General features: G+C 46.5%; 2 protein-coding genes across 5 annotated transcripts in view; one reads left to right on the forward strand and one right to left on the reverse strand.

Moving 5' to 3' along the window:
- Kif26b (kinesin family member 26B) overlaps positions 1-9,237 on the forward strand; it is a 462,091-nt gene extending 452,854 nt beyond the window's left edge. For all 4 annotated transcript variants that reach the window (XM_003474264.5, XM_063236763.1, XM_063236764.1 and 1 more), the window contains one exon: positions 2,064-9,237. In XM_003474264.5, the coding sequence (XP_003474312.1) occupies positions 2,064-2,212 (149 nt within the window). In that variant the 3' untranslated portion in view covers positions 2,213-9,237. The remainder of the gene's footprint in view (positions 1-2,063) is intronic.
- Positions 9,238-11,548: 2,311 nt separating this feature from the next.
- The window catches only part of Smyd3 (SET and MYND domain containing 3), a 715,019-nt gene continuing 699,605 nt past the window's right edge, over positions 11,549-26,962 (reverse strand). Inside the window, exon 13 of the mRNA XM_063236766.1 lies at positions 11,549-11,885. Coding sequence (XP_063092836.1) covers positions 11,832-11,885 — 54 coding nt within the window. The 3' untranslated portion in view covers positions 11,549-11,831. The remainder of the gene's footprint in view (positions 11,886-26,962) is intronic.

Raw genomic sequence — 26,962 nt, forward strand, 5'->3', positions numbered from 1 at the left:
CTTCCTCTCTGTCTCGTCCAGCTCCTCATCCAGCCACCTGTGGCCCTCTTATGAGGCTCCTCCCTTGCATGTCCCCCTCTCCTCATGTCTACCCTCTGGGGAAGACCCATAGGTGGGATCTGGAGGCTTAGATTTGTGTCCCCAAAATTGCTGGTTTAAAAAACTACCGTATGAAATCTGGGTGTCATGGCGCATGCCTGTAATCCTCACCCTCTGAAAGGCCGAGGCAGGAGGATGGCAAGTTTGAGCTCAGCCCGAGAAACTTAGCAAGAACCTGTCTCAAAACATAAATAAGGATTTCCACACATGGCACTAAGGGGCTGACAGGGCCAGAACAAGGACTTCCGCTAATACCTACTGCGGCATAAGCTCAGAGCCTCAGGTTTGCTCGCCTCCCCTCTGTGGACACCCCTTTCTTTCTGTCATGAGCCCCTAGGGACTTCAAGATCCCAGAGAATCCTTCAAGCAGGTCCTTCATTTTTACCTTTTTCATTAAAATTTGATTTTTGAAGAGCTGTTTATGCCCCAGGGGAATTATTTTCCTCTTACAAAGTCATCTTTATTTCCCCGGGATGGGAACAAGCTTAGACATCCAGACACGTGTTTTAGCTGCTTCCTGGAAACAATCGCTTCCTTCTTGCCTTTGTACATGTCAAGAAAGAGTGCTGTTTGATGCCAAGAAAAAGAATATGCAGAAAGCTACATGAAAAGGGAAATACAGATTGTTTCTTTAAGATGAACTGAAAACAAGAACGATTAAAAAACATAATGCAGGAGGCTGCAGGCTGACCGATCCCTATGGCAGACAGGCAGGGCGTTGCACAGAAACCGATGTCCCGGGATCCATTGTGAGTTTTAGGGTTTGATCCCGCTGCCCCTTTCACCACCGTCCACGGTGCTGCCTGCTGTGGTTAAGGCATGGCGGGGTTTGTTTGCTCACTTATTGTACTGGTGTGCAGAGAGCCCTGGATCTCCTTCCACTCTGGTCCTGGTTAAATTAACGGGGTGGCCTTGGAGCAAAGCACCTGGCTGTCTGTGGCTTGGGAGCTCCTCTGTGAGCCTCCATTGTCTTGGGGGTTCTGTAGCATGGCAGTTTCCAAGCCAGGTTCATGTTCCTAAGCTCCTTTTGGTTCTTAAGGGCAACTCAAGGCAGACAGCCCAAGCAGGATAGAAGCTATCATACCAACCTGTAAAGAAGGGGTGCCAGCAGAAGGGAGGTCACGGAGCTACTGGGAGTCACAGGCCAGTCTCCTGTCTTGGACATCAAGGCCACTTCTGCCACCCTTGATTGCCATCCATGCTGTCCTTCCCAAATAGGACCAGTACCCTGGAAGCCTAACCTTCTGCCCAGCCCCGGTGGGACCAAATAGGGGACCTGGGGCAAGGGGGGGCTGACCCTGGGTACCTGTTCCTTAGGAACTGGAGGATGCAGACTTCCTGTTGGCCCGGACATTAGACACAGTGTCCAGTTAGCAGTCTCAGTTTTTCAGCTGCAGGAAGGATCTCAATGCAGATCTTGTGTGTGTTCAGATTTCCTGGCTGATCAATGAGCGTGTGAGCCCACATGGGGAAGGGCCAAGTGACAGGATCAGATTCCTCGATCTGAAAGGCAGCTGTAGAGGGCGCTTGAAGGAATAAGGAGAGGGAGGAACATCCTTTATCTAAGTAGGCAGAATGTACCCACCACTCCAGGGAGGCCCCAGAAAGGGCAGGACTGTCCCCAGCCAGCTTGAAGATATCACTTCCTGGGGAAGAAGCAGAATGGTAGGGTGATCCTGCACAGATCCTAGAGTGGAGGCGGCTGGAGGTGGGGGCAGGCAGGATGTCCCCTCATTTCCCAGAATAATCTCAACAATTAAAAATCTAAAAACAGGCAATCAGGATTCCCATCCACTGTCCCACAGGCCGAGGACCAGGCAAGAAGAGGACCCCAAGGTCCTCTCCCCACCAAGCTCCTAAGGCAGGCAGAATCAGCCCTGCAGCCCAAGGGGCAGGCCCAGGAGCAGGTGGGAGCTGGGTGAAATAGCAGGAGCGATCCTGAGATGCCTCCTCCTCTCTTGCAGTTGACCTGGAGCAGGTTTTGGAGCTGGATTCCCTGGAGTACCTGGAGGCCCTGGAGTGCGTGACAGAGCGCCTGGAGAACCGTGTCAACTTCTGCAAGGCGCATCTCATGATGATCACCTGCTTTGACATCACCTCCAGGCGCCGATAAGGAGAGGGACCCCCGAAAGGCCTCGCCCTCCCAGGGCCTTCTGTGCTGGCAGCACCCAAAGACGGCAGAATGAGCGTGAAGGTTGGTGGCAAGTCTGCAGTGAGCGGTGAGCGGAAGGCGATTTTTGCTTTGTGGTCTGTAGGGAAGGTGCAAATACCAAACACGTGGAAGGAGAAAGTGACAGGAAGTCCAAGGGACACTGAAGCCCCAGGAGACTGAAGAAGCACTTTGAGGAACTTTGAAGAACTTGTTTGTACATAAGAACTGCTAGCAAAGAGACCTCGCTCTTTTCTTGCTTTGGTGAGAAAGGGGGAGGGTGGACGCAGCACCGCTGACCATAGCAAAAACAAAACGTGACCACATGAGATGACCCTGAATGACAGATTAAGTGCCTTGCAAATCTTTGTGATTATCCAAACGTTTGTGTTCATAATTTCTGTGTACAGATGGTGCTAGTCAAGATGAAAAATAACAAAACCAACAAAAAAGAGAAATCCGACACGTTTTTGCAGTGTATTTACGGCTCCTTTTCTCTCTTGGTGTTTTATCCTATTGCTGACTTGCTGTTTCTAAGCAAGCTGTGTTTGTAGAGATCTTTCCTAATCAGTATTGCATATGAATACATGTCCACTGTCTTTTATGGTTATTCTGGTTAAGGCCACTCACACAGAGCCCAGAGACTTCATCCACTCCAGCCAGCATGTTTCCAAAGAAGGTTTGGAACAGCGGGTGATGCTTCACGCCACCTCGAGGGGCAGCAGGAACAGGACACTGACAGCAAAGCAAGCACACCGGAGTTTCACTGGCTGGATGCGGAGCCTGGTTTGCATCCTTATGGGAAAGGCTATCCTTGGTCACCTGGGCCCCACCTTCTCCTCAGAGGTGGGCTGTTTGCCCTCAACTTGTCCTTTCCCCTCCCACCCCGGGTCTGATGGTTCTCCTAACATGTTTGTGCTCCTTTCTATTCCCTGGACTGAAAGCTTGAGCCAACTCAGCACAGCCATATTTCTTTGTGTTTGAGTTTTGCCCAATCACTGAAGTGGGAGTAGGGGTTGTCCATTTAGAGACCTCCGTCCCGGACCCGCTCAGTGGCTTTGGTGGTATTGCTGTAGAACGAGAGGAGGCCTGGGACTGCACAGCATTTTGTTCAGGATTCTGCCTAAAAGTAAGAAGTTCAGTTCAACCTGGGCCAAAGGCTCTGTGCTACCCAGGGACAAAGCTGGTTCCTCCTGCCCTGGCTCTCCATGGCAGAGGCTTCGCTAAGTCCTGTTTTCCTGGGCGGGCAGAGCAGAGGTGAGTGAATCTGGATGTCCAGCTCTTGGCTCCTCTTTCTTGAGTTACACCAGCTCCCTCAGGCGTGTGACACTACATAGGGACAGAAACCCAGAGCCAAAAGAAAGAAAGAAAGAAGGAAAGAAAGAAGGAAAGAAAGAAAGAAAGAAAGAAAGAAAGAAAGAAAAAGAAAAGAAGAAATACAGGGCCACAGAAGTGAAAAGGAGTCACCTGGTATCAGCAGTGGGGGAGCAGGGCACTGTGGGAAGACCAGGAGCGCTCCTGTCCCTGTGACAGCCCTCTGCTGGAGCCTCTGCTACCTTCCGGTGACACAGCGCTCTGCGACCCACCCAGAGCACTGCACACCTTTGCCCTCAGACATGCAGACCTTCCAAGCCTGTTCCAGGACAGGCCCCCCAGGGAATCCCCCAGGAGAAAGTATCTTTGCACTTGGTTGTACTTCTGGACGCAGGTAGCCCAGCACCGCTGACCAAACAGACCAGTGGGGTTTAGCAGGACTCAGTCAATGGGAACGGAAGGATTGTGAGTGTCAGAGTACTTACTGGTCGTGCTGGCTTCCAGAGTACTGGAAGCCAGCTTCATGGGTCACAATCCAGCCTTGCACAGTCTATAAAGTTCTGCTCCTAAGCAAAAGCAGCCACACAAGAAATACTCAAATTGCTCTCAAGTGGACTAAAATAAGGTGAAGGGCCACTTGGAATGGATCATGTCTGCCTCTCGGCATGCTAGCATGTTAGCAAGTGTGTTGCGTTGGGCAGCTCCCCTCAACTCTGAGAAGCAGTCCCATGGCCCTGAGCCCACCTCTGGCCTCACAGCATGTGCATAGATGGGTTTGCTTTACAGCAATATTCTTGGAAGCTTCTGGACCTAAGGAAATGCCAACCCTTCAAGCTTGAGTTTACCATTTGGCCTCCCTTTTGATTGCTGGTTGGGACTGTAGCACTCTATGAAAGGCCTTATTTGGGGGTCTTTCAAAGGTGAGTATGCCGTGGTTTTTGTTAGAAACACATTCCCTTGATTAGTAATCAGTGAGCTTGGCCCTCGCCCCTGCCGCCTTCTCCCTCTGCCCTGAGGTCCTCATGCTGCAGCATGGGTGAGACCAAGTGAGCAGCGCGTGGCAACATCTGAAGAACTCGGAAGCTGCAGACTGGCAGTGCTCCTGGGGGTGTGGCCTGCAGCTTTCTTCCTCCCTAAATCTGCTTGAATACATTTGTGACAACTCTATGAGACAACAAAAGTCCGACTGACATGAAGAATTGCCTTACCAAGTCGGGTTAGCTTCCCAACAGGCCAATCAATCCCACAGAATGCTGCAGGCCAAGCCGTACAACTGTGTGTGGGTGTCATGTGTCATGCTTTCTCTTTTCTTTCTTTCTTTCTTTTTTTTTATGGACCTGAGTTATCCACAAACACTTTCATTTACTAAATATTGATAAACCATGTAAGGGAACCAAGCATTTTATGTCATCACGCAGTTGTTCCTGGCACAATGAACAGGCTCTCCAAATGATAGTCTTTAAACAAAAAGATGCAGGTGCAACCAGCTATTCTGGAGGAAGTGAAGAATGCCTTGTCCTGTCCAGATGTGGGTGACTCCAGGTCTCCTTTTGGTTTTGGTGATAACCCCCAAAGGCAGAGGGAGCATCCAGGAACTCATTTCTACTCCATCATCCGCAAATGAAAGCACCATAAAAGTGTTTCTTTGAAATTAACATTTAGATGAGTTAACCTGCCACATAGACACACACACCACACACACACACACACACACACACACACACACACACACACACACAGCCCCTATTCCAGCTAATTTAGTATGAGGCAGAAGCTTTGGCAGCACAGATAAACTATGATCCAAGAAAGGGAAGTGAGAGATTGTTTCCCCAGGAGCAAACTCATATTGCATTTCATAACAGTGCCTCGTGCTGCGAGGGAGCTGTAGTTTGCTTTGTCCCGGGCTTTCAGCCACACCTGAGAGTTGGAACCTTTGATCTTCTTGTCCTTGAATTCCCCTCAACGTGGCAGGGAAGCTGTCTCTCACTTTCATCTCTTCCAGGTTTGAAATCAGCAATCCTGCCTGCTGTTTTAGCTCCCAGTGCTATTGTGAACATAGGGACCATGAGATGCAAATGTAGAGTGGGCTCCATGGCGACAGAGGTGGGACTCCAAGCAGGAAAGGGTCTCCTACAGTAGATGCTGGGATTAAAAAAAAAAAAAAAGGAGAAAAAAGCCACGCAGCCTAGAGTAGAGTATTTGGTGGCAGGAATTTGGCTCGATGTGTCATAAATTACCCTGAAGCTTGAAATCTGTGTGCATTAAAGTGGCAGTGACTTGATGGCCCCCACATCTACTGTCCAGAGTGGTGGTTCAAAAAGTCTCATCTATGCATCCAAGTCCTGTGCTCGCTGTCAGAATTTCCATTCAAGTGATACACAAGTAATGCATTGATGCCGCTTGGGTGTGTATCTAATATCCTTATAAAGCAGCCAAGTTTTGGGGCTTCATATACTAGTATACACATTCTTTCTGGTGAACCCCTACGCCTTCAGCACAGGCATTTCTATTTAATCCCAGCCATCAGACCGTGCCTCGGGGCAGAAGGCCACACAAGTGAGAGCCCACCACTCATTCAGCATGCACAGTCTCTGCCGGGGCTGTTGGCCAGTGGTAATTTGTCATCGAGCCTTCCAAAATCATGATGCATTGAATGTGTTTAGGTTCCTTATTCCATCAGGGATTTTAGCGTAACAAGATGACTACAGATGAGTTCATTTCAAAGTTGGAAGCAGAGGATTCTGAAATTAGTCGTTGTGAAGCTTATTAGCCCATTCTGTGTATATGAAAACATTTCCTCGCTTTGGAAGGCAGTAACTCTAATCTCTGATGCCAGGCCAGTCAGAAACAGTATGAAATCCTGAGGGTTCCAGGTTGTGGGCGGCTGTTGACTAAACTGTCCACTGCCATTGTCCCTGTGGCCTCTCTGCTGTGACCTAGCTTTCCTCAGTGCAAGGAACATTGGTGCAGAGAATAAAGCCCAGCGGGGCCCTCTGTCCTCCAGGCCATGTGAGACAAAGCTGTGCACCTGGTTTCACCGATGCTGCCAGGAAATGAATCTAAACTATTTTTTTGCGGGGGGGTCAGGTGGTAGAAATACAGTATTCCTCTGGATTAGTATCTCTTTCTCCTCCTCTGGAAGGTATCTGTCACCATGTGTGGGTAAAAATTCATCAAGTATCACTTTGCAACCTTCCTGACAAAATAATATGCTTGTAAATTACAAATTGTTATTTCCACAATAATAAAAGCAGAATTCCAACTGGGGAAAGCTAGTAAAACCTTAGCTTATGATTGCAGAAAAGCAGTTGCTTGAACATTCCTAAAGCTTAATTTAGTCAGCCCTAAACAACCACACTCTGCTTTGGGGTGGCCCTGTGCAGAACTGGGTCTCCTGTCATCATGCTGGGCACAGAGCTGTCAAGACTCGATTGCATCTAATTAGCAGTCTTTATAACAGCCAATCCCAGGTCTAAGTGCAGGGGCCCCAGTCAGACACCAGTGCGCAGACAGAATTTTAAGTCTCATGGGAGTTGGAGATACAGCTCAGCGGCACAGCACCTGCTTGCAAGAATAAGGTCCTGAGTTTGATTCCATGTACCCAGAAAAAAATAGTTTCATGCTTTCCCTTCCCACATTGCTAACATCCCTCATTGTCCTATTCAATTTATAAAATTATCATATATTTGCAAACTCAGAATGTTGGTGTATGTAGCACACTGCCTGGTTTTCCGGCAGTGGTGGTGAACCTATGCACACGCACTGCAGGGCTGACTCGTGGAACCCTCTAAGAGTGTCACCATCACTGTTTTAGGGTTTATTTGCGCATCTTGCTTGGAAATGTTCTCCACATGCGATGTGTTCAAGGGTGAAGCTTGGTAGATCTGTCTGTGGCTATGTATTTTTCTGGTTTTCTCACTACTAAAGCCTGTTAGCACAGACATTAGCCAAGGGGCAGGGAGGATAAATAAATCAGTAGAACAGGGATTAGGGCCCAAGTCTCAAAGTACAGAGTTTAGCGCTAAGTCTCAGCTGTTTCTATAGTAAGTAGCCAAAGGGGAAAAGTTTTTTCCTTTCCAATTTGATGGTAATGAGCTTGGAAATCAGCTTCCATAAGCCTGGGTAGAAGAGGGTCCGGCCTTTTCCTCCTGGTTCAGCAGTGAGTATCCGAGAAAGTGCTGACAGTATTACTACACTCCTGCATTTCTTTAAGCTCCTGACCCTACCCCTGTGCAGCAGACATGGGCTGGGCAGGAAGCTGGAAATTCTTACCTTGGATATACACCATAGCTATTTTGTTTCTTTCTCTCTTTTTTTCCTGGCAAAACCAAAGCACTCACTTTAGTGAGTCTTACAACCTGTAATACTTAAGGCGTCGTGTCCCTTCAGTGGATCCCTGACAGCCAGTTTCATTTGAGAGGCAGCTAAACCTGGGAGGAAAACCCTTGGGTTAGAAGCGGGGGACTCTGGTGCTAAGTCTGGTTCCATCACTAGCTATGCAGCCTTGGATGAGTGACTTGATCTTGCTGGGTCTGAGGCTCCCCGGGAAAAGGTTGAGGGGCCATAAAACTGTCTTTCTGGGATGGGGTCAAGAGGAAAAAATGGAGGAACAGATGTGCTTCGAAGAAAGGAAAGCTCTCTATAGGATCTGGGAGATCATTTATAGATGAAGAAACTAATGGCGACAGTCATCAATTGGCCCAAATTCATAGAATATAGCAGAACTGGGACTTGAGTCCAGCACACTGGACTCTTCCCATTAGGAAGATGGCATTGTATTGTGTGTGTACCTGAGTGCACGCATCACTCCTCTGTACCATTGTGTGTGTACATATGTGGAAGCGTGTGTACAGAAGGTGTATGACACGGAAGAGCATGGGAAAGAAAATCTGAGTTCGAATTCCAGTTTCTGTAGACCTATCTAGGGCCTCGGATAAACGACCAACTACTCTGAACTCAGTTTTCTAATCTGTAAAATGAGAACATTGTGCTAAATGACCTGTGTGGTTCCTTCAAGCTTTAGCTCTATGGTTCCATGATTAGTAATGTATGTATGTATATATAAATATGCTTATCTGTAGAAATGGGCCCATTGGAAAACTGGAGACAAAGCCTGCCCAAGTGCATTTATTGTGTTGAAAACAGTGAATTCACAGACAAGTTCATAAAACTTTGTTTTTTTAAAAGTCAACAGTAGTATTGATATCATTGTTTTAAATTCACTGTTTAACTGAATAGCAGATTGATGCTGTTTTAAAAATTAAGCTCTTAGCTCATTAGTGTTTGCTGTTAAATTTTTAAAAAATAAATAAAGTTCCTTTGTCGAGGTTAAAAATGCAACTATCCATTCTTGGGCAGATTCCAGCAGCCTATCTGCAGGCTGGGTTTCATATGTGGGCCTTTACATAGCTATATAAAAGTAAGCTGTTGGCTTGGTCATGATAGTTATGAGGAGGCTTCCTAGAGAAGAGTCTGGGAAAGAGCATCATATAGTTCTCACAAACTGGTGACCTGCATTCGTTAAGCTGTGCCTCATTTCCCATGTGAAGACATTGTTTGCTGGCTACGATCTCTGACTTTTTGTGGCATAATGAGGTGTAAAATGTTGTCAAACAAAGAATCTGGTGTTTAAGAGAATCAAATTATGGTGGCATTAAATGTTCACTTTTATTCTACCTGGAGTCATGAATTCCTCTCGATTCTGTTTGTCCTTCTGCACACAGGGGAAAGTCATTCCAGGCCAGGGGTGGGTCGTCTCATTGTACCAACACCTTGTCCCAGGCCTTGGGGCATCCTGCCAGGAGGCCTGTCTGAGCACCCTATGGCGCTGGCCTTGGCAAGTCCAGAAGCTCAGCCTGCAGCGGGCAGGAGGAGAGGGGGCTGTGTCACAGGGCCCTGCATCTAAGAGCTGGTACTGGCTGGTAGCCACACATGAAAAGCTTGGTGTCAGTGTTTTGGTAGCCTAAAGATTCTCCCTCAATCCAGCATCTTTGGGGCTCACATAAAATCAGGGCAGACACAATCACTGCAAATGATTTGGGCTTGGACATATGGGCTTCTTACTACATGAGCGACTATCTCAGCTATAACTGGGCACATTCCAGAAACATCAGGCTGGATGAAAGCCTCATAGGGTAGTACCCGCCCCTGGGACAGCCGGTCACTTCCACTCTAGATGTTTTTACTGACAGCCGTGAGGCACCTTGTTAGGGGTTGCCACCATATCCATCCAGTCACCTGAGTGTGCCGCAGTCTCAAGGGACAGGGCTGGGTGCCCACCAGAAGCTCTGGAACCGTCTCCTGCCCCACTGAGCTGGCCTGGCATGGGTACCTCCCACGCTTTCTGCTGTTCTCCCCAAATATTCAACAAGAGCTTCACGGGCTCCCTTTGGGTCACCTGAGCAGAATCCAGAATTTAGGAAGCCACAGGCATTTTTAAAAATAAAGCCATCAACCAGAAGATCGAGCAGAAGTTCTGCCTGTTGGATCATGGCCTTGGGGAAGACAGAACACAGGGCAACCTCCAGAAACGTTTTCTGTCCCTTTGCACATCCATCTTCAGCCCCCCATGGGTCCAATGGACCTATAACAGCACCTTGTCCTAGGATCACACCAGGGTCTGTGCCCTTGGGGAGGGTAACAGGTAGGGACGTGTAATCATCACAAGCAACTTTTTATTGAGCCAACAGCTCCCCACACGTACAATCTCAGGCATGTCTGTCTCTAAGTATTACACTCTCAGAGCTGCTAAGACTTCTCTTTTTTTCCCACTCTGTGGTGTGAAGGAGGGTGTTAACCAGTCTGTCTGTGGCCATTCTGTCTACTCCGGCACCACAGTGCTCTCAGCCAGACGCCCAGGGCCTGGGAGGTGATAAAAACAAAGCCAGGCACCCTCTGCCCTGCCATGGCAGCTCAGGTTGTTTCCATACCTAGTGGGAGACTCTGCCTCCATGTCTGCTGCCTGGCCTGGGCCTTGCACTGGCTCTCCTGGCAGCAGGAGTGGTCCCCGGAGAGCCCTAGTAAATATGCAGAGCACTTGGAGTGCAGACATGGGGACGTGTCAGAGGTCAGGATGCACCTGGCGCCCAGTGTCTGCTGCTCCATATTGGGCTTCTAGAACCAAACTTGGAACACAGCGATGCTCACCAACATTGCAGAACAATTCAGTCAATAGACCTTGGAGAAGTCACAGAAAAACCCAGGCAGGAGAAGTCCCCAGGTCACAGGGCAGGAGGAACACTGGCCCCACCCAGGGCCAAAGCCGCATCCCTTCACTGTAACCAGAGGCTTGAGCTGGAGCTTCCAGCAACTGTTAAATGCGCGACTCTGCAGGAGATGAAAACACAGTGTCTGTGCCTTTGGACCCTTGCTCGATACAGAGCAAACACTGCACAAGACCTTGTGGCACGCCTTGTGCTCTGTCCCAGACATTCCCGGTCACTGGTGAATCAAAACACTCTTTTGCTTTATGAGTTCTGATGGCTGCACACAGAAACTCACTACAAAACAGCCAAGTCAGGGCCTCCGTCAGCAGGGTCCAGGGCTGTGCCCACCCACAACCCGGGCTCCTTCTCCCTCAGTTTGGGCCCTTGGCTGGACCTCACCTCCAGAAGAGTCTGATAAGGTACATGAAGCTGAGATGAGAAGGAGAGGGAAGGGAGGAGGAAGAATGGGTGGAGGTCACTTGCTGGGTGAGGTGATCAGAGGCCACCATGCTGCCACCCACAGGAAGCTGAGCGGAGAGTAAGTGGTGCGCTGCTGGTTTTATTTTTCATTTTATTACACTGCCCTTGCTCCTGTTATCCTCTGTACCGTTTCCCTCCCCAGTGGTGCCAGGGTCCACACGTGTAAATGGTATACCTGGTACGTGCTCGCAAGACGACACAACACAAAGGCTTTGTGTAGAATCCAATGAAGCCTGAGGGTTTCCGAAGAGCCAGTGAGAGGACAATAGACTGCTTGAGTTTTAAACTGGACTTTGAAAGGTTAGAAATATAAATAAAAATTACCTTTAATGTCATTCCAGAGAGAAACACAAGCATGCACATGTTACATCATTCCCTTGTGGAATTTTTCCCCCCTTAGGAATCCTCCTGTGCCCACTCATTTTCCTGCCCGTTCACACCTTAGTCACAAGAGTGGCCACGGGAAGCCATGACACGTCAAGGGGATACCATCTCCGCTGCTGCCCCCTGCTACGGGACCTTAACATTGCGCCTGCTTTCTCATTATTACCAGTTACACCCTGATCAACACGTGAACCGGAGTCTCATTTTGACTTCCCTGGCACATCCGCAAGGATAAACTCCCAGAAGTGAAACAGCTGTAACAGAAGGAATAAAACATTACAGGGCGTATTTAAAGGGTGTTTTACACACGCTGAGCGGCCGTGCTTCAAACTGTCCAACCCGAATGTTACTAGATAACCCCATACACAGTTATCGCTTCCTGTCTGAACTTCCATTTTCCCATCCACTTATTTATTCGACAAATGTACGTTAAGGAGTTCCTGCTTGGGACGGGGTCCTCCTACCCCTGTTTACCAAGCTCCCAGTGTGTGATCCTTTGTATTGCATGCAGGGCCCGTGTATGTATAAATATTCAGTTCGTGGAAATGAAAAGCTGTTTCGATGGCCCTCGGAGGCTAGGACAGAAAAAAGCACAAAATTGGATTAATATTCATAGGGTTTAGGCAAAGCCATCAAAGGGAGTATTGAAGGGCGTAGAGCTCTGGAGGCTGAACTCAGAGTCTTCATACTGCTGTGTCCCCAGCCCTTTTTTGGTTTTTAATTTTAAGACAGAATTTCACTAAGTCACTAAGTTGCCCATCCCGGGCTTACACTTGCCATTTCCTGCCTCAGCCTCCCCAGAATGCTGAAATTATATATGTGCCCATCACACCATGCTAAAAGAGGAATTTCATGCACAGACTAAGTATAAATTTTCTTGGAACTGCCATGGCGATTCTGACCGCATCTCCAAGCTCTGAGGACTTTTGGCTCAGGAGTCCTGAAGCCTGGAGTGGATGCAGGTGACATTGAGAGAGTCGTTGAGCATCTCTGGACTCCAGTTTCTCACCTTTGCATAGCAAAGTCAATCCTCTCTGTGCACCTTCCCTTGGGCTGCTTCTGCAGATGGGTGACGGCATGGCATGACCCAGCAAGCCCTCACCAGATGCAAGAGTGAGTGTTAGCCTTTTGCGGCTGCTATAACAGCATCCTATTGACTGTGTCGTTTATAAACTGTAGAATACGTTTGGCCCAAAGTTCTGGAGCTGGAAGTCCAGGGCATGGTGCAAGCATCTGGGGTCAGAGGTCAGGGAGGCAGAGGACTTGCAAAGCAGAAAGGACCAGCTCAAGCAAGACAGCTGGCAATGGCCTCGACGTATGATGACCCTCACTGCTACAGGGCCCAGCTCTCAATTCTGCCACAGTGGCAATTACGTCTCCTCCCAACCACCTTCTGGAGTGGACACTCCAAGGTACAGTAGCCTTTGCTCTGCCCAGCTCTGTCTGGTGCCTGATGACCTGGGATGAAGGAGTCACTCAGCATGCATCCAATTCTTTCATAAATGTCAGCAGCCTCCATCTATGAGAAGTCAGCAGAGCTACACATCCCACTCTCCCTAAACCTTGCCCATGTGGGTAGGTTAATGAAAAAGAGTGTCAGGAGTCTGAGGTGCACATACACACCTGTGAGCAAACAAGCCGCTCCATGTGCCGGGAGGAGGCACATGGGCTTGGGCACCTGGAGAGGCAGCTGCAGGGGAGCCTGCTGTGACAGCAGGAGGAGACGTTTCCATAGCACCTGGAAGGCACGTCTGTCCCAACAAAGCATTGTCCTAGAACCCAACTCCAAAGGTGACAGCTCCTGCCTTGTGGGCTCCTTACACCTGCGCTCTTGCAAGGATGCCAGCCCTCTTTAGGATTTTCGGGTCCTCTTGTTTGACCAAGAAGAACCATTTTCCAAAGCCTTGTATGTTAATTCATGGTTAAGAGTCAGATAAATTGGTTGCTGTCACTGTAACAAGCACCCGAGGTAATTAATTTATGGAAAGGAGAGGTCCATCCGGCTCACAGTCTTGGAACTTCCAGTCTGTTGTGTTTGGGGCTTTGGGAAGATGGTACTTCATGGCAGGAGTGTGCAGTAGAGCTAAGCTGCTCATCTCAAGAAGCAAATACAAGAAGAGACTGGGACCCACTTCCCACAGTCCCTTTTGAGGGCATGACTCTGATGACCTGAAGACCTTCCCCTGGCCCCACACCTAATAGCACTGTGACAGGGAACTGAGTTCTTACTTTCTCACCCCTGGGACAAAATAGTGACACCCACGATGTAAAGGAAGAGACATTTGTTTTGGCTCATGTTTTCAGTCCATGGTCATCTGGGTCCAAAGCAACAATGACATGGTGGAAGGCCTGGTGGAGGCCAGGAGCAGAGTGAGAAGAGAGGACCCAGTAGGGAGATGCTCAGGCCCCCAGTGACCCAGCTGTTTGGACCAGACCCCACCTCCTAACAGCACAGTTAGTGATAAGCTCTTCAGTGGGATAATCCATTGGTGTGTACAGTACCCCCGTGACACAGTCATCTTCCAAAAGCCCAACCCCTGAACACCTCAGGCTTTGGGGGCATTCTAGATATAAACCATAACATTCCAGCCCTGCCCCCAAAAGACTCATGTTCACCTCTTTATAAAAGACACATTTAGTCCATCTCTGAGTCACTGAAGTATTTTTTTTTTTTTGTCTTTTTCGTTTTTATCAGTACCAGAGATTGAACTCACTGCTTGCAAGGTAAGCTCTTGGCTGTGAGTACAAAGAAGTTTCTGGCACACAATGGCACAGGGTCAGCATTCCCATTGCAAAAGGGAGCAGCAGGGAGATAAAAAGGAATCAGACAAAAGCAAGATCAAAACAAAAAGGATAAACTTTACTCCTGTTGCTCCCTGTGCAACACCCATGTGGGGGTAAATGTGAACCCCAAAGGGCGGGGCAGCCGGCCCCAGAGCATCATCAGCCGTGTCCTCATGGTGTCTGTGTTGGGGTGGTTTTGCTCTCCGCCCTCGGCTTTCCTCAGCAGATGTTTCACATTCTAGACTTCTCCAGCTTCCTGGAGCCTCACTGAGCTTTTGGGTTTACTCTCAGTTTCAGGCCCCTGGAATGTCACTGCAATACTGCCGGGTTTCCCGGGCCTTCTTCTAATATCTGTGTAGAAGCTTCCTGACCACATAATTCCTATATTCTATGTGACTATAAAACCAGTGCCATGCAGGCAACGGTGACACCAAGGTCTGCCACTAGCTGGGACAGTAGTCAGGGCCCCTTGGATTATGGATGCAGGGTTTTCTGAGTGCCTGGATAGCAGTTACAGTGAGACAAATCTCAGGAAACTACAATAATTCCCCAGGCAGCTCTTTTAGAGCAGGGTACCCTGGAGCTTTCTTCTCAAAGCAAACTCTTTCAAAGGAATTTATCTTTACCCTTTTGCATCATTGGGCCAGTGAACAGTGGGGTCTTGCCAAAATCTGAAATGCCTTTCAGGGATTTTCCCATTATTCCAGAGTAAAGTATTGGTGTCTTTCTAATGCTAATGTTTTCAGCAACTGTACTTTCCTTTCCCTTGACTTTGCAGGTACTTCCTTTTGACATGAAAACTTTAAATGGGCATTTTGCTCCTAACACTCACTGTAAATTTGACTAAAAGCTACTAGAAGACCTGTGCCACAGCCTAAACATTGGCCTGCCATGAAATTTTCTCTGCCAGGCTAATTAGTCTGCTTTTCTTAATCGCAGTCTCCCACAAAATCTCAGGACTTTGCTGAAATATATGCACATTTTCAGCTGGAGTGTAACACACATGTTTTAAGTTCAATTGCCAATGGAATGCTTGTTCCCAGCTGAACCTTGCTGAGCCTGGCCTTTACTGTCTACATTTCTATCAGCATTCTGGGCTTCTGAGCTCTGACCTGACTCTCCCACCAAGTTTAGCTTTCAGCATTCTAGAGCTTCTCTAGCCAGCATCTCCAAACCATTCCAAATCTTCCTATGAACCTATTCCAAAAGCTGCTGGACCACAGAGTCACGTATAGACACAGCAATCACTCCGCTTTCCTAGTACCAATAATCTGTACTAGTTAGTTCTTTAGAAAAATAGAATCAATGTAAAATATATGTATAATTATACAAAGAGACTTATTAGGCTTACAGGATCAGAAACGGAAGAGTCACAATGTCTAGCTGGCCAAATCAGAGGCAAAAGAATCCAAAGTGGCCATCTGCATGCTGAAAAACTGGAAAATCCAGTGACAGGGAAGTTTGAAGGCTTAGAAACACACTGTATTCCCAAATACAATGAAAAAATGAGACAGTCTGTTGGAAAGTTGAAGAGTCTGTGCCAGAAGCCTAAAGAAACTGCAGATCAACATCCAAAGGCCTGGCAAAGACATGTGGCTCCTCCTAAAAACGGAACACTTCTTTCTTCTTTCCTTATTTATTCTGTCCATGCTACAAACCTATTGGTTGGCACTATTCACTTCTGGGGGAACGCCCCTCCTTGGTTCGTTGGTCTACATGCCAGTCATCAGACATACCCAGAGCTCTACTAATCTGCTAAGCAGTTCTTAGTCAAGCTGACATATCATGATTAATCAGTACGTGAGCCTCTAGCACATGGATGTCTGAGGGACACTTCAGACCCAAACTATGGCGGTAATGGTGTCCAGGTGTTTGCTGTAAGGGCTCTGGAGTGTGGATATTAGGTGCTAACCACCCTTGAGCTTTGCGTGCACATTATTACTGCAGAAGTGAACTCACCATTCTTAAGCTGCAGATCCACCACATACACCATGATTTCTATGGAGTACTTTACATTACATCAATAGTAATACAGTCTTCTTCCTATAGCCATCATGCTGTTGGGCAAGGGTGGGGACCCAGCATCACCTCAAGGCACACCTGTCCCTCTCCCCTTGTACCTGGGTAGTCAAAGGGAAAGTAGACAAGCTGCAGAGGACACTACTGGGCCTTCTCCAGCAACCACCAAATGGGGTAGATACCAGCTTTCCCTTCCCATGTCACAACAAAGCGGACCACGATAGAGGCTTTGCCTTACTCTGTGGCACGGGGAAGTGTGGATTTTAAAGATTTTATGTACGGAGCTGTGTGTGTCTATGAGAAGAGAAGGAAGCTCCTTCCAGGGAGGAGCATGGGCCTCCAGGGAGTTAGCTGACCAAAGACACAGTGTACAACCCTCCCTGGCCTACCTGCACCCCACTGAGGCTGTTTGGGGGGTCACACAGCGCTCATCTGTTGAGGTGCTGTGTCAAAGGTGAAACAGGTGTGGGTAGGTGAGGGATAGCGTATGTGCCCTGCTCTTACAGAGACTGCTGCTCTGCACACATTGCAAGCATGATGGGAGCACAGGCAGGAGGGTGGAGTCATAGCTGTGGCAGTGCGGTGCTCCTCAAGCCTGCCCAGCTCATCGGCCAGCCAGGGGCTGGGGCTCTGCAGCTTATCAATCACTGCAAGTGCACGTAGGGAAAGGAGAGGCCTCGCCAGCACCGCTGGCCTGGATTACTTCAGCAACTGGCTATTCAGAAGCTGGGCCTAGGACTGCTGCTATTTTTGAGAATGGGTATTGTAACTCTGGAGACAGCACTTAAGAATCTAGCTTTAGAAGCTGGACCTGCCTTGAGGAGTGGCAGACAAGTGGAGGGCCCTGGATTTCTCAGGAGAGGAGACACATTTCCTCTTTTCAGTCCTGCTCCACCCCTGGGTTCCTGCACCATGAGTTTCCTGTTTAGAAGCCTAAAAACCTGAGCTGGCTTTACCAACACCCCAATTCCCATCTGGTCCCCACTTTCCTAGGGAGACCAGCTCCTGTGATCCAGAATAGAAGATTCTTATTTCTCTCGTCCCACTAACCCTTTCCCAACTGATTCGGCATTGCAGGACCCTCAGAAGATTTAGTGACCCCCCAGTCAGCAGTGTCCATGTACCTTCACAGAGGCTCCAACAAAAGACAACCTCACACATCTCAGGGCTAGCAAGACCTCGAGAGGCCACTCACCTAAGAAGGTTTTTAGCTCAGGAGGTCTTGGGGGGAAAATAGAGGACTCTTCTTCTTCCTGACAGCAAATTTGAAGTGCCTAGATCTTCCAGAGTCACTGCAGGCTCCGTATTAGTGACAATCCTCTATTATTATTATAATAATTTATATATTTTTTTATTTGGCAGGTGTGTAGTGGGGATGGAACCCAGGGTCTTGTGCAGGCTGAGCGAGCCCTCTACCACTGAGTTACAGCCCAGGCCACCTCTATAATTTAGGGCTGTAGGATTCTGCTGCCACCCTATGCCAGCATGGGTTTGTTGATGTGCAGGGAGCCCGGCCTTCTCCTGCTACACATGTACATCCTGTTGACTCTCTGGAGAATGCTAATCCAGGCTACTTCCCTTTCAGGACTGTGGACTCCTTTTATTCTAATAAGGGCTCCCTTTGGGAGAGTCCAATAAGAAAAAAAGGAAATCCCCTCATTAGGACCCTCCACATGGACAGTGACTACGTGCACTCTAATTACAGCACCTGAATTTTTCTCTTCTACTTGCAAAGGAGGGACTCTCCAGAGTCCTTATTAAAACCTACAAAACTCGTGAAGAATGGTAAAATGAGGCTACAGGAGCCTCTGCTGCACTGACAGGAGAATAAATAGGTCCTGAGGGCATCTGAACCCCAACCAGGTCAGTGCAGGCCAGCTTCCCCCCACACCCTCCTTTGCAGGGAAGAGGCAGTGAGCAGGAGGCCTGGAGCTTCAGAGCAGACCCAGTGCTGTCCAATTTGCGGTTGCCTTTGATCTGCAGCACCGCCCCATTGAGGTAAGAGTTAGCTCACAGTTTGGACTGGGACCAGTTGGAAGGAAAGAGAGAAGGTGAAAAATGCATGGGAAGGGAAAAAAGAAAAGCCCAAGCAGGAAGATATGCTATTGGTTCATTCATGCAGTCATTGCGCAAATATTTATGGTCACCACAATGTGTCAGATGTGGTTCTGGAAATGGGAAGTCAACAGTGAATGAGACAGACACGAGGACAGACACAGGAGTCCACAGCAACACTTCTTCAGCGCCTGCCCTAGCAAGGCGCTGTGTGCGAAGCCCGAGTGCACAGCGCTGCAGCTTGAGGAAGGAGGTCGTCTGGGTTTGGAAGCTGCCTCTCCCCTGTCTGGGAGCTCCCTTCCCCCACAGCCTTCCTCTGCAGCAATCCTGGTGACCCTCTACCCACCATCCTTCCTCCACCCTCCTGTTGGCCTGGGAGTGCCTCCAGGGCAAGATCATCTGCACCAGCCCAAAATGGTGTCTGGCTCCTTTCTTAAGGCACTTGCCCAGCGAGGATCTGCTTAGTAGCCCAGCACAGGGTCAACAGCTGAGGCGACTGGAAGGGAAGAGACCAGCCCCTTCCTCCAGAGATCTGGATTCTGCCACATAGAAGGATAAAGAAGCAATGATTGGATATGGCAAATTTCCCGGGGAACAGGTAGGTGCTCAAGCCACCAGAGGAGGAAATCCTTGAACGGTTATGAGGCAAGGGGGAAAAGAGAAGGGTGCTCGGGATGGTATTAGCGAGCTGAGCGCAGAGGCAGGTGACTGCAGGGTACCGTGCTAGAGGCCCCTGGGCCGCGAAAGTTTGCTTGGGCACTGTGGTGAAGAGCCAGGCCAGCTGGTGCCGCGAATGCACAGACTGAGGAGATTCTGCTCTTGCTCTTCGTGGTAGACAATTTTTAAAAAGCCTCTCGGATACACAATTACCAAATGTTTGATTTGGAAGGAAGCTAAGAGGTTTGCTTAATTCAGTAGTCATGGGACACAGGGTGAGTGATCCAAGGTCAAGGAGCTGAGAGTAGAGGCAGCATACTGGATGTGCGCCAACCTGGGCTTCTCCGCAGGCAGGGCCTGTGAGTTACTGGGGAGACCGAGGCAGGAGGACCAGAAGTTTGAGCCCAGCCTGGGCAATTTAGTAACTTAGTGAGACTGTCTTGAAATAAAGGTAAAACGGGGCTGGGGATGTAGCTCAGTGTGAAGACCCTGGACTCACTCTCCAGTCTCACAAACACACGCACTCATGCGCACACACACATACACACACACACGCACACACACACCCCTCAGGGAGAACTTGCAACTCTGCCTTGTTTTTCTAACCACCCTCTAGAGCAACTGGAATCTTTGCCTGATCTGTGGACAGCTCTGACATGGAGGCTGGAAGACCAGGACCAAGGTGACCACGGAGCGGGGCTCCTCTGAGGCCTCGCCCCTTGACCTGCAGATGGTTACCCCTCTCGCTGTGTCAAGGTTTCTCTTCTCTGAAGGATAACAGTAAGACTGGGTTATAGCCCCTCTGCCTCTTTTGAATTGAATCCCCTCTTTAAATTCCCTAAATCCAAGTGTACTCACAGCCCAAGTCCTGATGGTGAGGGCAGCACTCAGCTCCTGAATGGGGACCAGGGACACAATTTGACCCAGAGTTCCATCTCACTTTCCCATCTTCTCTGTGTTATGAGTTGAATACCCCCCTCTTTCTTAGTGCTTGGCAATGCCCATGCCTGTGCCAGGCTGGGTGGAAAAGCCCCATTTCTGGCCCTTCTGCTGGTTCACCACTTTGTGGTGTCTCCACTGCTACACAGGAAACTGGGTGGGCAGGGACAATTTAGTAACTCCATCCCCATCTCGCTCCATCCCCAAAGCGGAGTCCACAGGGAACCTGAAGTCTCTAAAGAAAACCATTAGAGAGAAGAACTGGCTGACAAACTCTTATATTGGTTAGAAATGTAAACTCCATGAAGTACAAAGCTACGACAGAGTGAAGTCCCAGAACATGGTTTTCCTATGTACACACAAATGTTTCTTTTCTTATTTTAGGCTGTTTTTCTTTTAAGGGTTCCTTGGGTTTTTCTTTTGTTTCGCTTTTGTGAACATCTCAAATGTGATGAGCCAATGTTCTCTGAAACCCCTTGAAAATCTAGTAAGCACCCAATATTAAATGAACGGAAAAGCTCCCTAAATCCCAGGGTTGTGCTTTTTGTTGCTTGACAGGGAGTAATTTTCCTGTCTAATTCTTGTTTTTACTTCACATCCATGATGGTAAATGCACAGTCACATAAATCTTTGCATCAATATCTGATTTCTATAGATGATTCCCCCAAAGTAGGAAATCTACCTTCTTTAACTTAGCACTCACGAAACTCAGCACACTGCCTACGTGCATTGGGATCCTGAAATCTCTCAGAAAGAAAAGCATTCTGTGGTTTGTGCTCATTATTTTCAAAGGTTTTGTTTATTAATTACCCAACCAGGTTTTGTGGCACTCTTATCCTGGAGGCACTGGCTTCTTGTATTGAAAAATGCCTAGAGGATAAATAAAACAATCAGAGTGGCTGATCCTTTTTAAAAAGTCATTCCAATTCACTTGCAGCGCAGGTCATGCTTCTTAACTCAGCCATACGGAAATCCCAATTCATGCAAAAATAATTCTGTCTTCATTATTCCTAATCCAGGGGTGTCTATAGTGATGCAAACACTCCTCTTTGCAAGGAGAAGACCAGCGCATGTGTCTTAGCGATGCATTGCTCTTGTCTTCCTGAAACGCTACATTAGCAACTGCATCTGATTGCACGGGAACCTGCTCGGCCCCCTGCCGATGCTCTTACAGGCCATTATTAATACGGATCCCTCCAGGGGCTGTAATTTGAGACTCAATTTGCCATAAAATTGTCCTAAATGTCACCTTAGTAATCGGAGATCATGTGACCCGTGAAACACATCGAACTGAAAGATGGCACCTCCTGGAAATGGATGTCAAATTGTCCCCAACAGTGAAAAGACACCAGTTACTGAATCCGATGAGGATTCCTCTGTGCTCCAGAGATGTAAAGGGGTATCATGCTCCGTGTTAACGTTCCTGGAGCTGGGCCTAAAGGGCTAGGTACTGGGTCTTCAGCTGATTCATATGCTCTCGTCATGAATATGCTGAAGACCATAACACAAACCTGGTGCCCAGCAGTGGATTTGCTGCTGCTGCTTAGACAGAATTTGGTATTGTTGCCCATGCTGGCCTGCAACACCTTGGCTCAAGTGATCCTCCTGCCTCAGCCTCCCAAGTGGCTGAAACTATAGGTGAATCACCTCGTAGGTTACCTTTCTATCAATACTTTTGCATGTGCTTTAGCAAAAGATTTTTATGTTGATTCCAGACACAAAAAGTAGGTTAGCTATCAAATCTGGCAAAGAAAAAAAAAAAGGTAATCATTATAGAAGTACAAGTTAAAAACCACAGTAAGCTAGCACTTCCAACCTCATCAGGGTGATGCTAATGACAGAAAAGAAAACAGCAAACAGGGCACAGTGACACACACCTGTGATCTCAGCTGAGGAATGAGAACTGCAAATTCTTGGCCAGCCTGCGAAAGAGAGTGAGGCCCTGTATCAAACACACACACACACACACACACACACACACGCTAATAGATACACACACATCTGCTCTCACACACACTCCTGCTCGCATGCACCATGAAGTAAGTGTCAATGAGGATGTGGAGAAGCTGGAATCCTTGTTCGCCTTGCTCACTGCTGTTGGGAATGTAAACCGGTACAGCCACTGTGGAAAATGGTCTGGAAGTTCCCCAAAAACTTAAACATAGCATTATCTATATGATCCAGCAAGGCCAGCTCTAGAGAGGCAAACAAAGAACTGAAAAAAAGAGCTTGAATGCTCGCATACCAGTGTTTACAGTAACTTGATTCACAATAGTCCAAAGGAGGAAACAATATCCACACAGATGATTATGTAAACAAAATGCAATATATATATAAATATTATAAATATATGTAAATATTATTCAGCCTTAAAAAAAAGACATTCTCATACACGTTACAACAGGGATGAACCATAAAGACGTAACGTTAAGTGAAGTAAACCAGAAACAGAAGGAAAATACTTTATGATCTCTGTCAGATGAGGTACACAGGGTGGTCAGCTACACAGAGACACAAACTGCAGTGGTGGTTGCTCTTTATAAACCTGGGAGTACTCGGGGGAGATCACTTTGTGTGTGTGTGTGTGTGTGTGTGTTTTGTTTTTATGGGTACCAGGGATCGAACTCACGACTGCCTGCTTGCAAGGCAGGCGCTTATGCTGCTGAGCTAAATCCCCAGCCCCAAGGGAGATCACTTTTAATTAAGCAAAATCTTTCCAACAAATGACAGAGCCAAGAATGTTTATGCACACTACTGCTGCACTTTGTACTCTGGCATTGACTTTGACTGTTCTGCCTACTTCCTAAGAAGCTGAGAAGCTGGAAATGTGGGCAGGACATGTGGCTGCTTCACGGAAGGTGGAGGTAGAGACCCGAGTGTGGAGGCAGAGACTGGTTCAACAATAGGGACCTGATAATCCTCCCTGCTTGAGGGCTGAGCTCTCAAACGGCCACACCCTAGAAGTAAGCATGAACTGGGGTAGGCTGAACTTAGTTACAAGCCATCTCTGTTCTTGAAACTGAATTAAGGTGATTCAACATGCCAGTCAGCCAAGCCACATCCCAGAAACAAATAGATATAAATCTTCTCTGGGGGAAGATAACATCTTTCATGCCTTAATTATCCCCGTAACTTTTTATATAAGATGTTTAGCCCTCAAAAATAATCCAGTATAAAAGAGCCCAGATAACATGAAAAGCCAAAAGAATGCTTACTTTAAACATCTTCAAAGAGGTACAGATGATAGAATTATCATACATATATATTCACTTTTAAATATGTTAATAGATAGGTTTAATATACTCAAAAATAAGAAAGACTAAAGCAAGACTGTTCACAAAAACTAAGCTGTTAAAATTTTTTAAATCCTAAAAATGAAAAAGAGCTGAAGTGAAAAGCTAAGTGATTAGACTCAGCTGAAGAGAGAATTAATAACCTAGAAGAAAATATGTACAATAAAGTGATAGAGTCGGAAGAATGAAAACTAGAAAGAGGGTAAGAGGGGGACGAGGTGTAACATGCACGAAGCTGGAATCTCTGAAAGAAGCAAGAGAAGGGCCAGCAGAAATATTTGAATAAATACTGGTTGAGAATTTTCCATCACAGATGAAAGACATCAAACCACCCCTCATTTGAAGGACCCTACAAATGCCAATTGGGGCAAACTCCAAATTAAAAATTATAATATAACTGCCTAATGGGGGAGGGAGGTCATATGAGAAAAATAAAAGAGATTGTTATCGAAGGGTGAACAATAAGATAGAATCTGGTTTCTCAGAAAATATGGAAGCAAATACTCAACATGCTAAAATGTAAAAAAAAATTGATTATCTAGAATTTCGGTGAAAATATCTTCAAAACTGAAGGTGAGATGAGACCACTTTCAGGTAACTGAGAGTGAGAGAATCAGACCCACTAGAAGGCAGAGAACACTTAGTAGGTAGGGAGTGTGAAGACAGCTCCAAGTCCAGAAATTCATAGGGAAAAGAACAATAAAAATGGCAAATCTGGGCGAATCTGAAATACTCTAATCCAGCACTCAGGGGGCCGAGACAGTGGTAGGATCATTACAAGTCTGCAGGCAGACGGGACTATACGATGAGTTTAAAATCAGTGTGAATCTCATCATGAGACCCTGTCTCTGCTCCCCTCAAAAAAAGAATGTTAAGATTTTTGTGTCATTTGGAAGGAAGTTAAAAGTACTGAGAAACATTAAACTTTGATAAGCTGAGGACACACATTCTACTTTTTGAGTAAACACTAAAAAATAGTGTATAAGGGCATAATTGCTAGCTAATGGGCAGGGGATAAAAATGTAAAAGAACATAGAACAGCTGATAGAAATAGCTGCTCATAAAAAGGTATGATTATATTCAATCTAGTAATTGTACTAAATAAGTTAAATGTTCCAGTCAAAAAATAAAGACTGAGATTAGATTTTTTACAATCCATGCTATGCTGTTTGCAATAAACATAAATAAATGATAAAAATATCAAAATTTTATATTTTAAATTAAAAGAGAAAAAGACTAATTTTACTAGAAAATGACATATCTCTTTTCAAGTGATCATATGAATTTTACTCCTTTGTACTGAAGTATTTGTTACTCTATAGTATCAGGCTTAGACTGTCAAATTTAAAATTTTTTTCCCAGTTTGGGTGGGGAGATTTGGACTGTCCCTCCTGCTTTTAAGTTCTCCTGTCATTTGGTTTACTTTCCTGTTTTCACTGATGTAGTTTCTTTAACGTTCTGGAGACTGGCCTTTTGTACCTGAATGGTTTCTCTATGCATTTTTTAGAATGCCTTTTCTTCCTGTCTTATCTACTATAAAAGAATTCTATACTCATCACTCATTAAAAGCACAAATAACAGGTGCAGGCTCAGGAGTGTACTCAACATCCAGGTTTGTCTACAAGATGGCGTAATGATGGAACTCCATTAAGCCAGTCCACCATTCTGTCAACACAGCTACTTCTGCACCACGAGGTAGAGAGTAAAATCAGGGAATTCTGCAGACTTGAGAACATCGCCATATTTCTGCTGCTATAAACTGAGTCTTTAGTTAGAAGCAATGTGTGGAACACAAGGAAAGTAAATATGGTATTCTGCAAAAACATGATGGTGGCTCTGGCAGAGACACTGTGAAGAAAGAACACTAATCCCTCCCTGTATATTTTAAATGATACGTCATTTCACACAGACCAACCCCCAAGTTTACCATTTCCCAGTAAAATCAGTTTGCCATCTGGAAACAGATTGAGATGGAAAATTGTTGAGGTCTATGCCTAGACTCTGAACTCCTCAAGTGGGTGCATGGCAAAGGCTCAAAGGAATGAGACACACGGCATTGTCTTTAGGGCTGCAAGAGGAGTGCAAACCTCCGCAGAGCTCCTATCCCTGCAAGCCGGTCAACCAACTGACGCTGGGCAGCCTGCATTTAATCAGAACAAGGAAGGGATTGCGTGGACAATGGAAGAAATCTTCACAGGATCTTGCGGGGGGAGGGGGGGGGTTCAGGACCTCTCAGAGCAACAGACGATGCTAATTAAGAAAAACTATCCCCAGAAAGTCTCCAGGTGGCCTCAGCTGTGGCCTATCCTGTTCCTGAGATGTGTCTTTGTTCTCAGTTCAACCGTGCCTGGGCCATGCCACAGCCCTGAACATGAATTCTGCTTCAACGTGCTCCAACAGAATATAATGGCTATTTTTCATTATGGAAAGAAAATGATTTGTCCTTATTGAGTTAAATTATATAAACCACGATATACTGTATATTAAAGGACATATCACGTCACATCTCTGTTGAGTTTCTGGTAATGTGGTCTGAACAAATCAGTGGAGGTACTTGTTGCTTATTATTCACCAGGTCAATTTGGCATGATGTCATTAATGCAGCAGAGCAACATGATATTATGTAGAATGTCAAAATTACACACATATATATATATATATATATATATATGATAGATACCAACAGGAGATCTGAAACAGCCTAGAGGCAAAAAGGCAAAGGTGTACTGTGTCCTCCCAAGGAAAGGCAAATCATTGTAGTCATCCTTGCCAATGGATAATAAAGAACAATTGCCCAAAGTCAAAACATTTTGATTGCTACTTTCTCCAAACTGCTCATTATAATTATCATTCCCACCTTGTCTCTGCAGTAAGCTTTGCCTCTCTAGGATCTCATCATTCCCAATGAAACTGGAGAACTTATTTAAATACTGACCCCTTCCACCATCATCCCACCCATATGGAAACATTCTGGTTGATCCTTGATCTAATATCTATACACTCAGTTCCCATACACATATAAGCTATCTTTTCTGAGGTGGTCATTAGATGGTGTTACATGTCTGGAGGCAATGAAGGGTGGTAAGAATAGGCTTGTACCTCTATTGCTTTCATTGTTTTGTTCTGATTGATTTTTTTACTGTTGTGTTTTGTTTGATTTTATTATGTCTCATAGCATAGGTAGCTATTTTGAAGATAACAAGAGGCATTATAGTAGACATTGGTGATTTCCTATTATCTTGTTTTGAAGCCTTGTAGCACATTCACTGCTTTGTTTTGGTTGACTCTATTCTTTTTTAAGTTTTTTGGTTTTATTCTCTTCAAAGAAAAGAAAAGAAGGGGCTTGTAAAAGAATAAGCATATCCTTCATAAGGCATTAGTACAGAGCCACCTTTAACTGAAGCAGAATAAGTGGAGAGAGTACTCTATTTTCTTTGGGAAGAAAACCTCAAAGATACACGGGGATTTGGGGTGGTTATGTTGGTCCAATCACACAAAATATCCTTCTGAATTTTCTCGTTCCCTACCAATGCCATACTTTTTATTATGAGAGGCTTGGTGCAACTCTGAATTCAATTTTCATA

This window comes from Cavia porcellus, unplaced genomic scaffold (assembly GCF_034190915.1).
Source record: "Cavia porcellus strain 051 isolate PalLab524CR breed Dunkin Hartley unplaced genomic scaffold, mCavPor4.1 scaffold_26, whole genome shotgun sequence".
In the NCBI taxonomy this organism is placed as follows: Eukaryota; Metazoa; Chordata; class Mammalia; order Rodentia; family Caviidae; genus Cavia; species Cavia porcellus.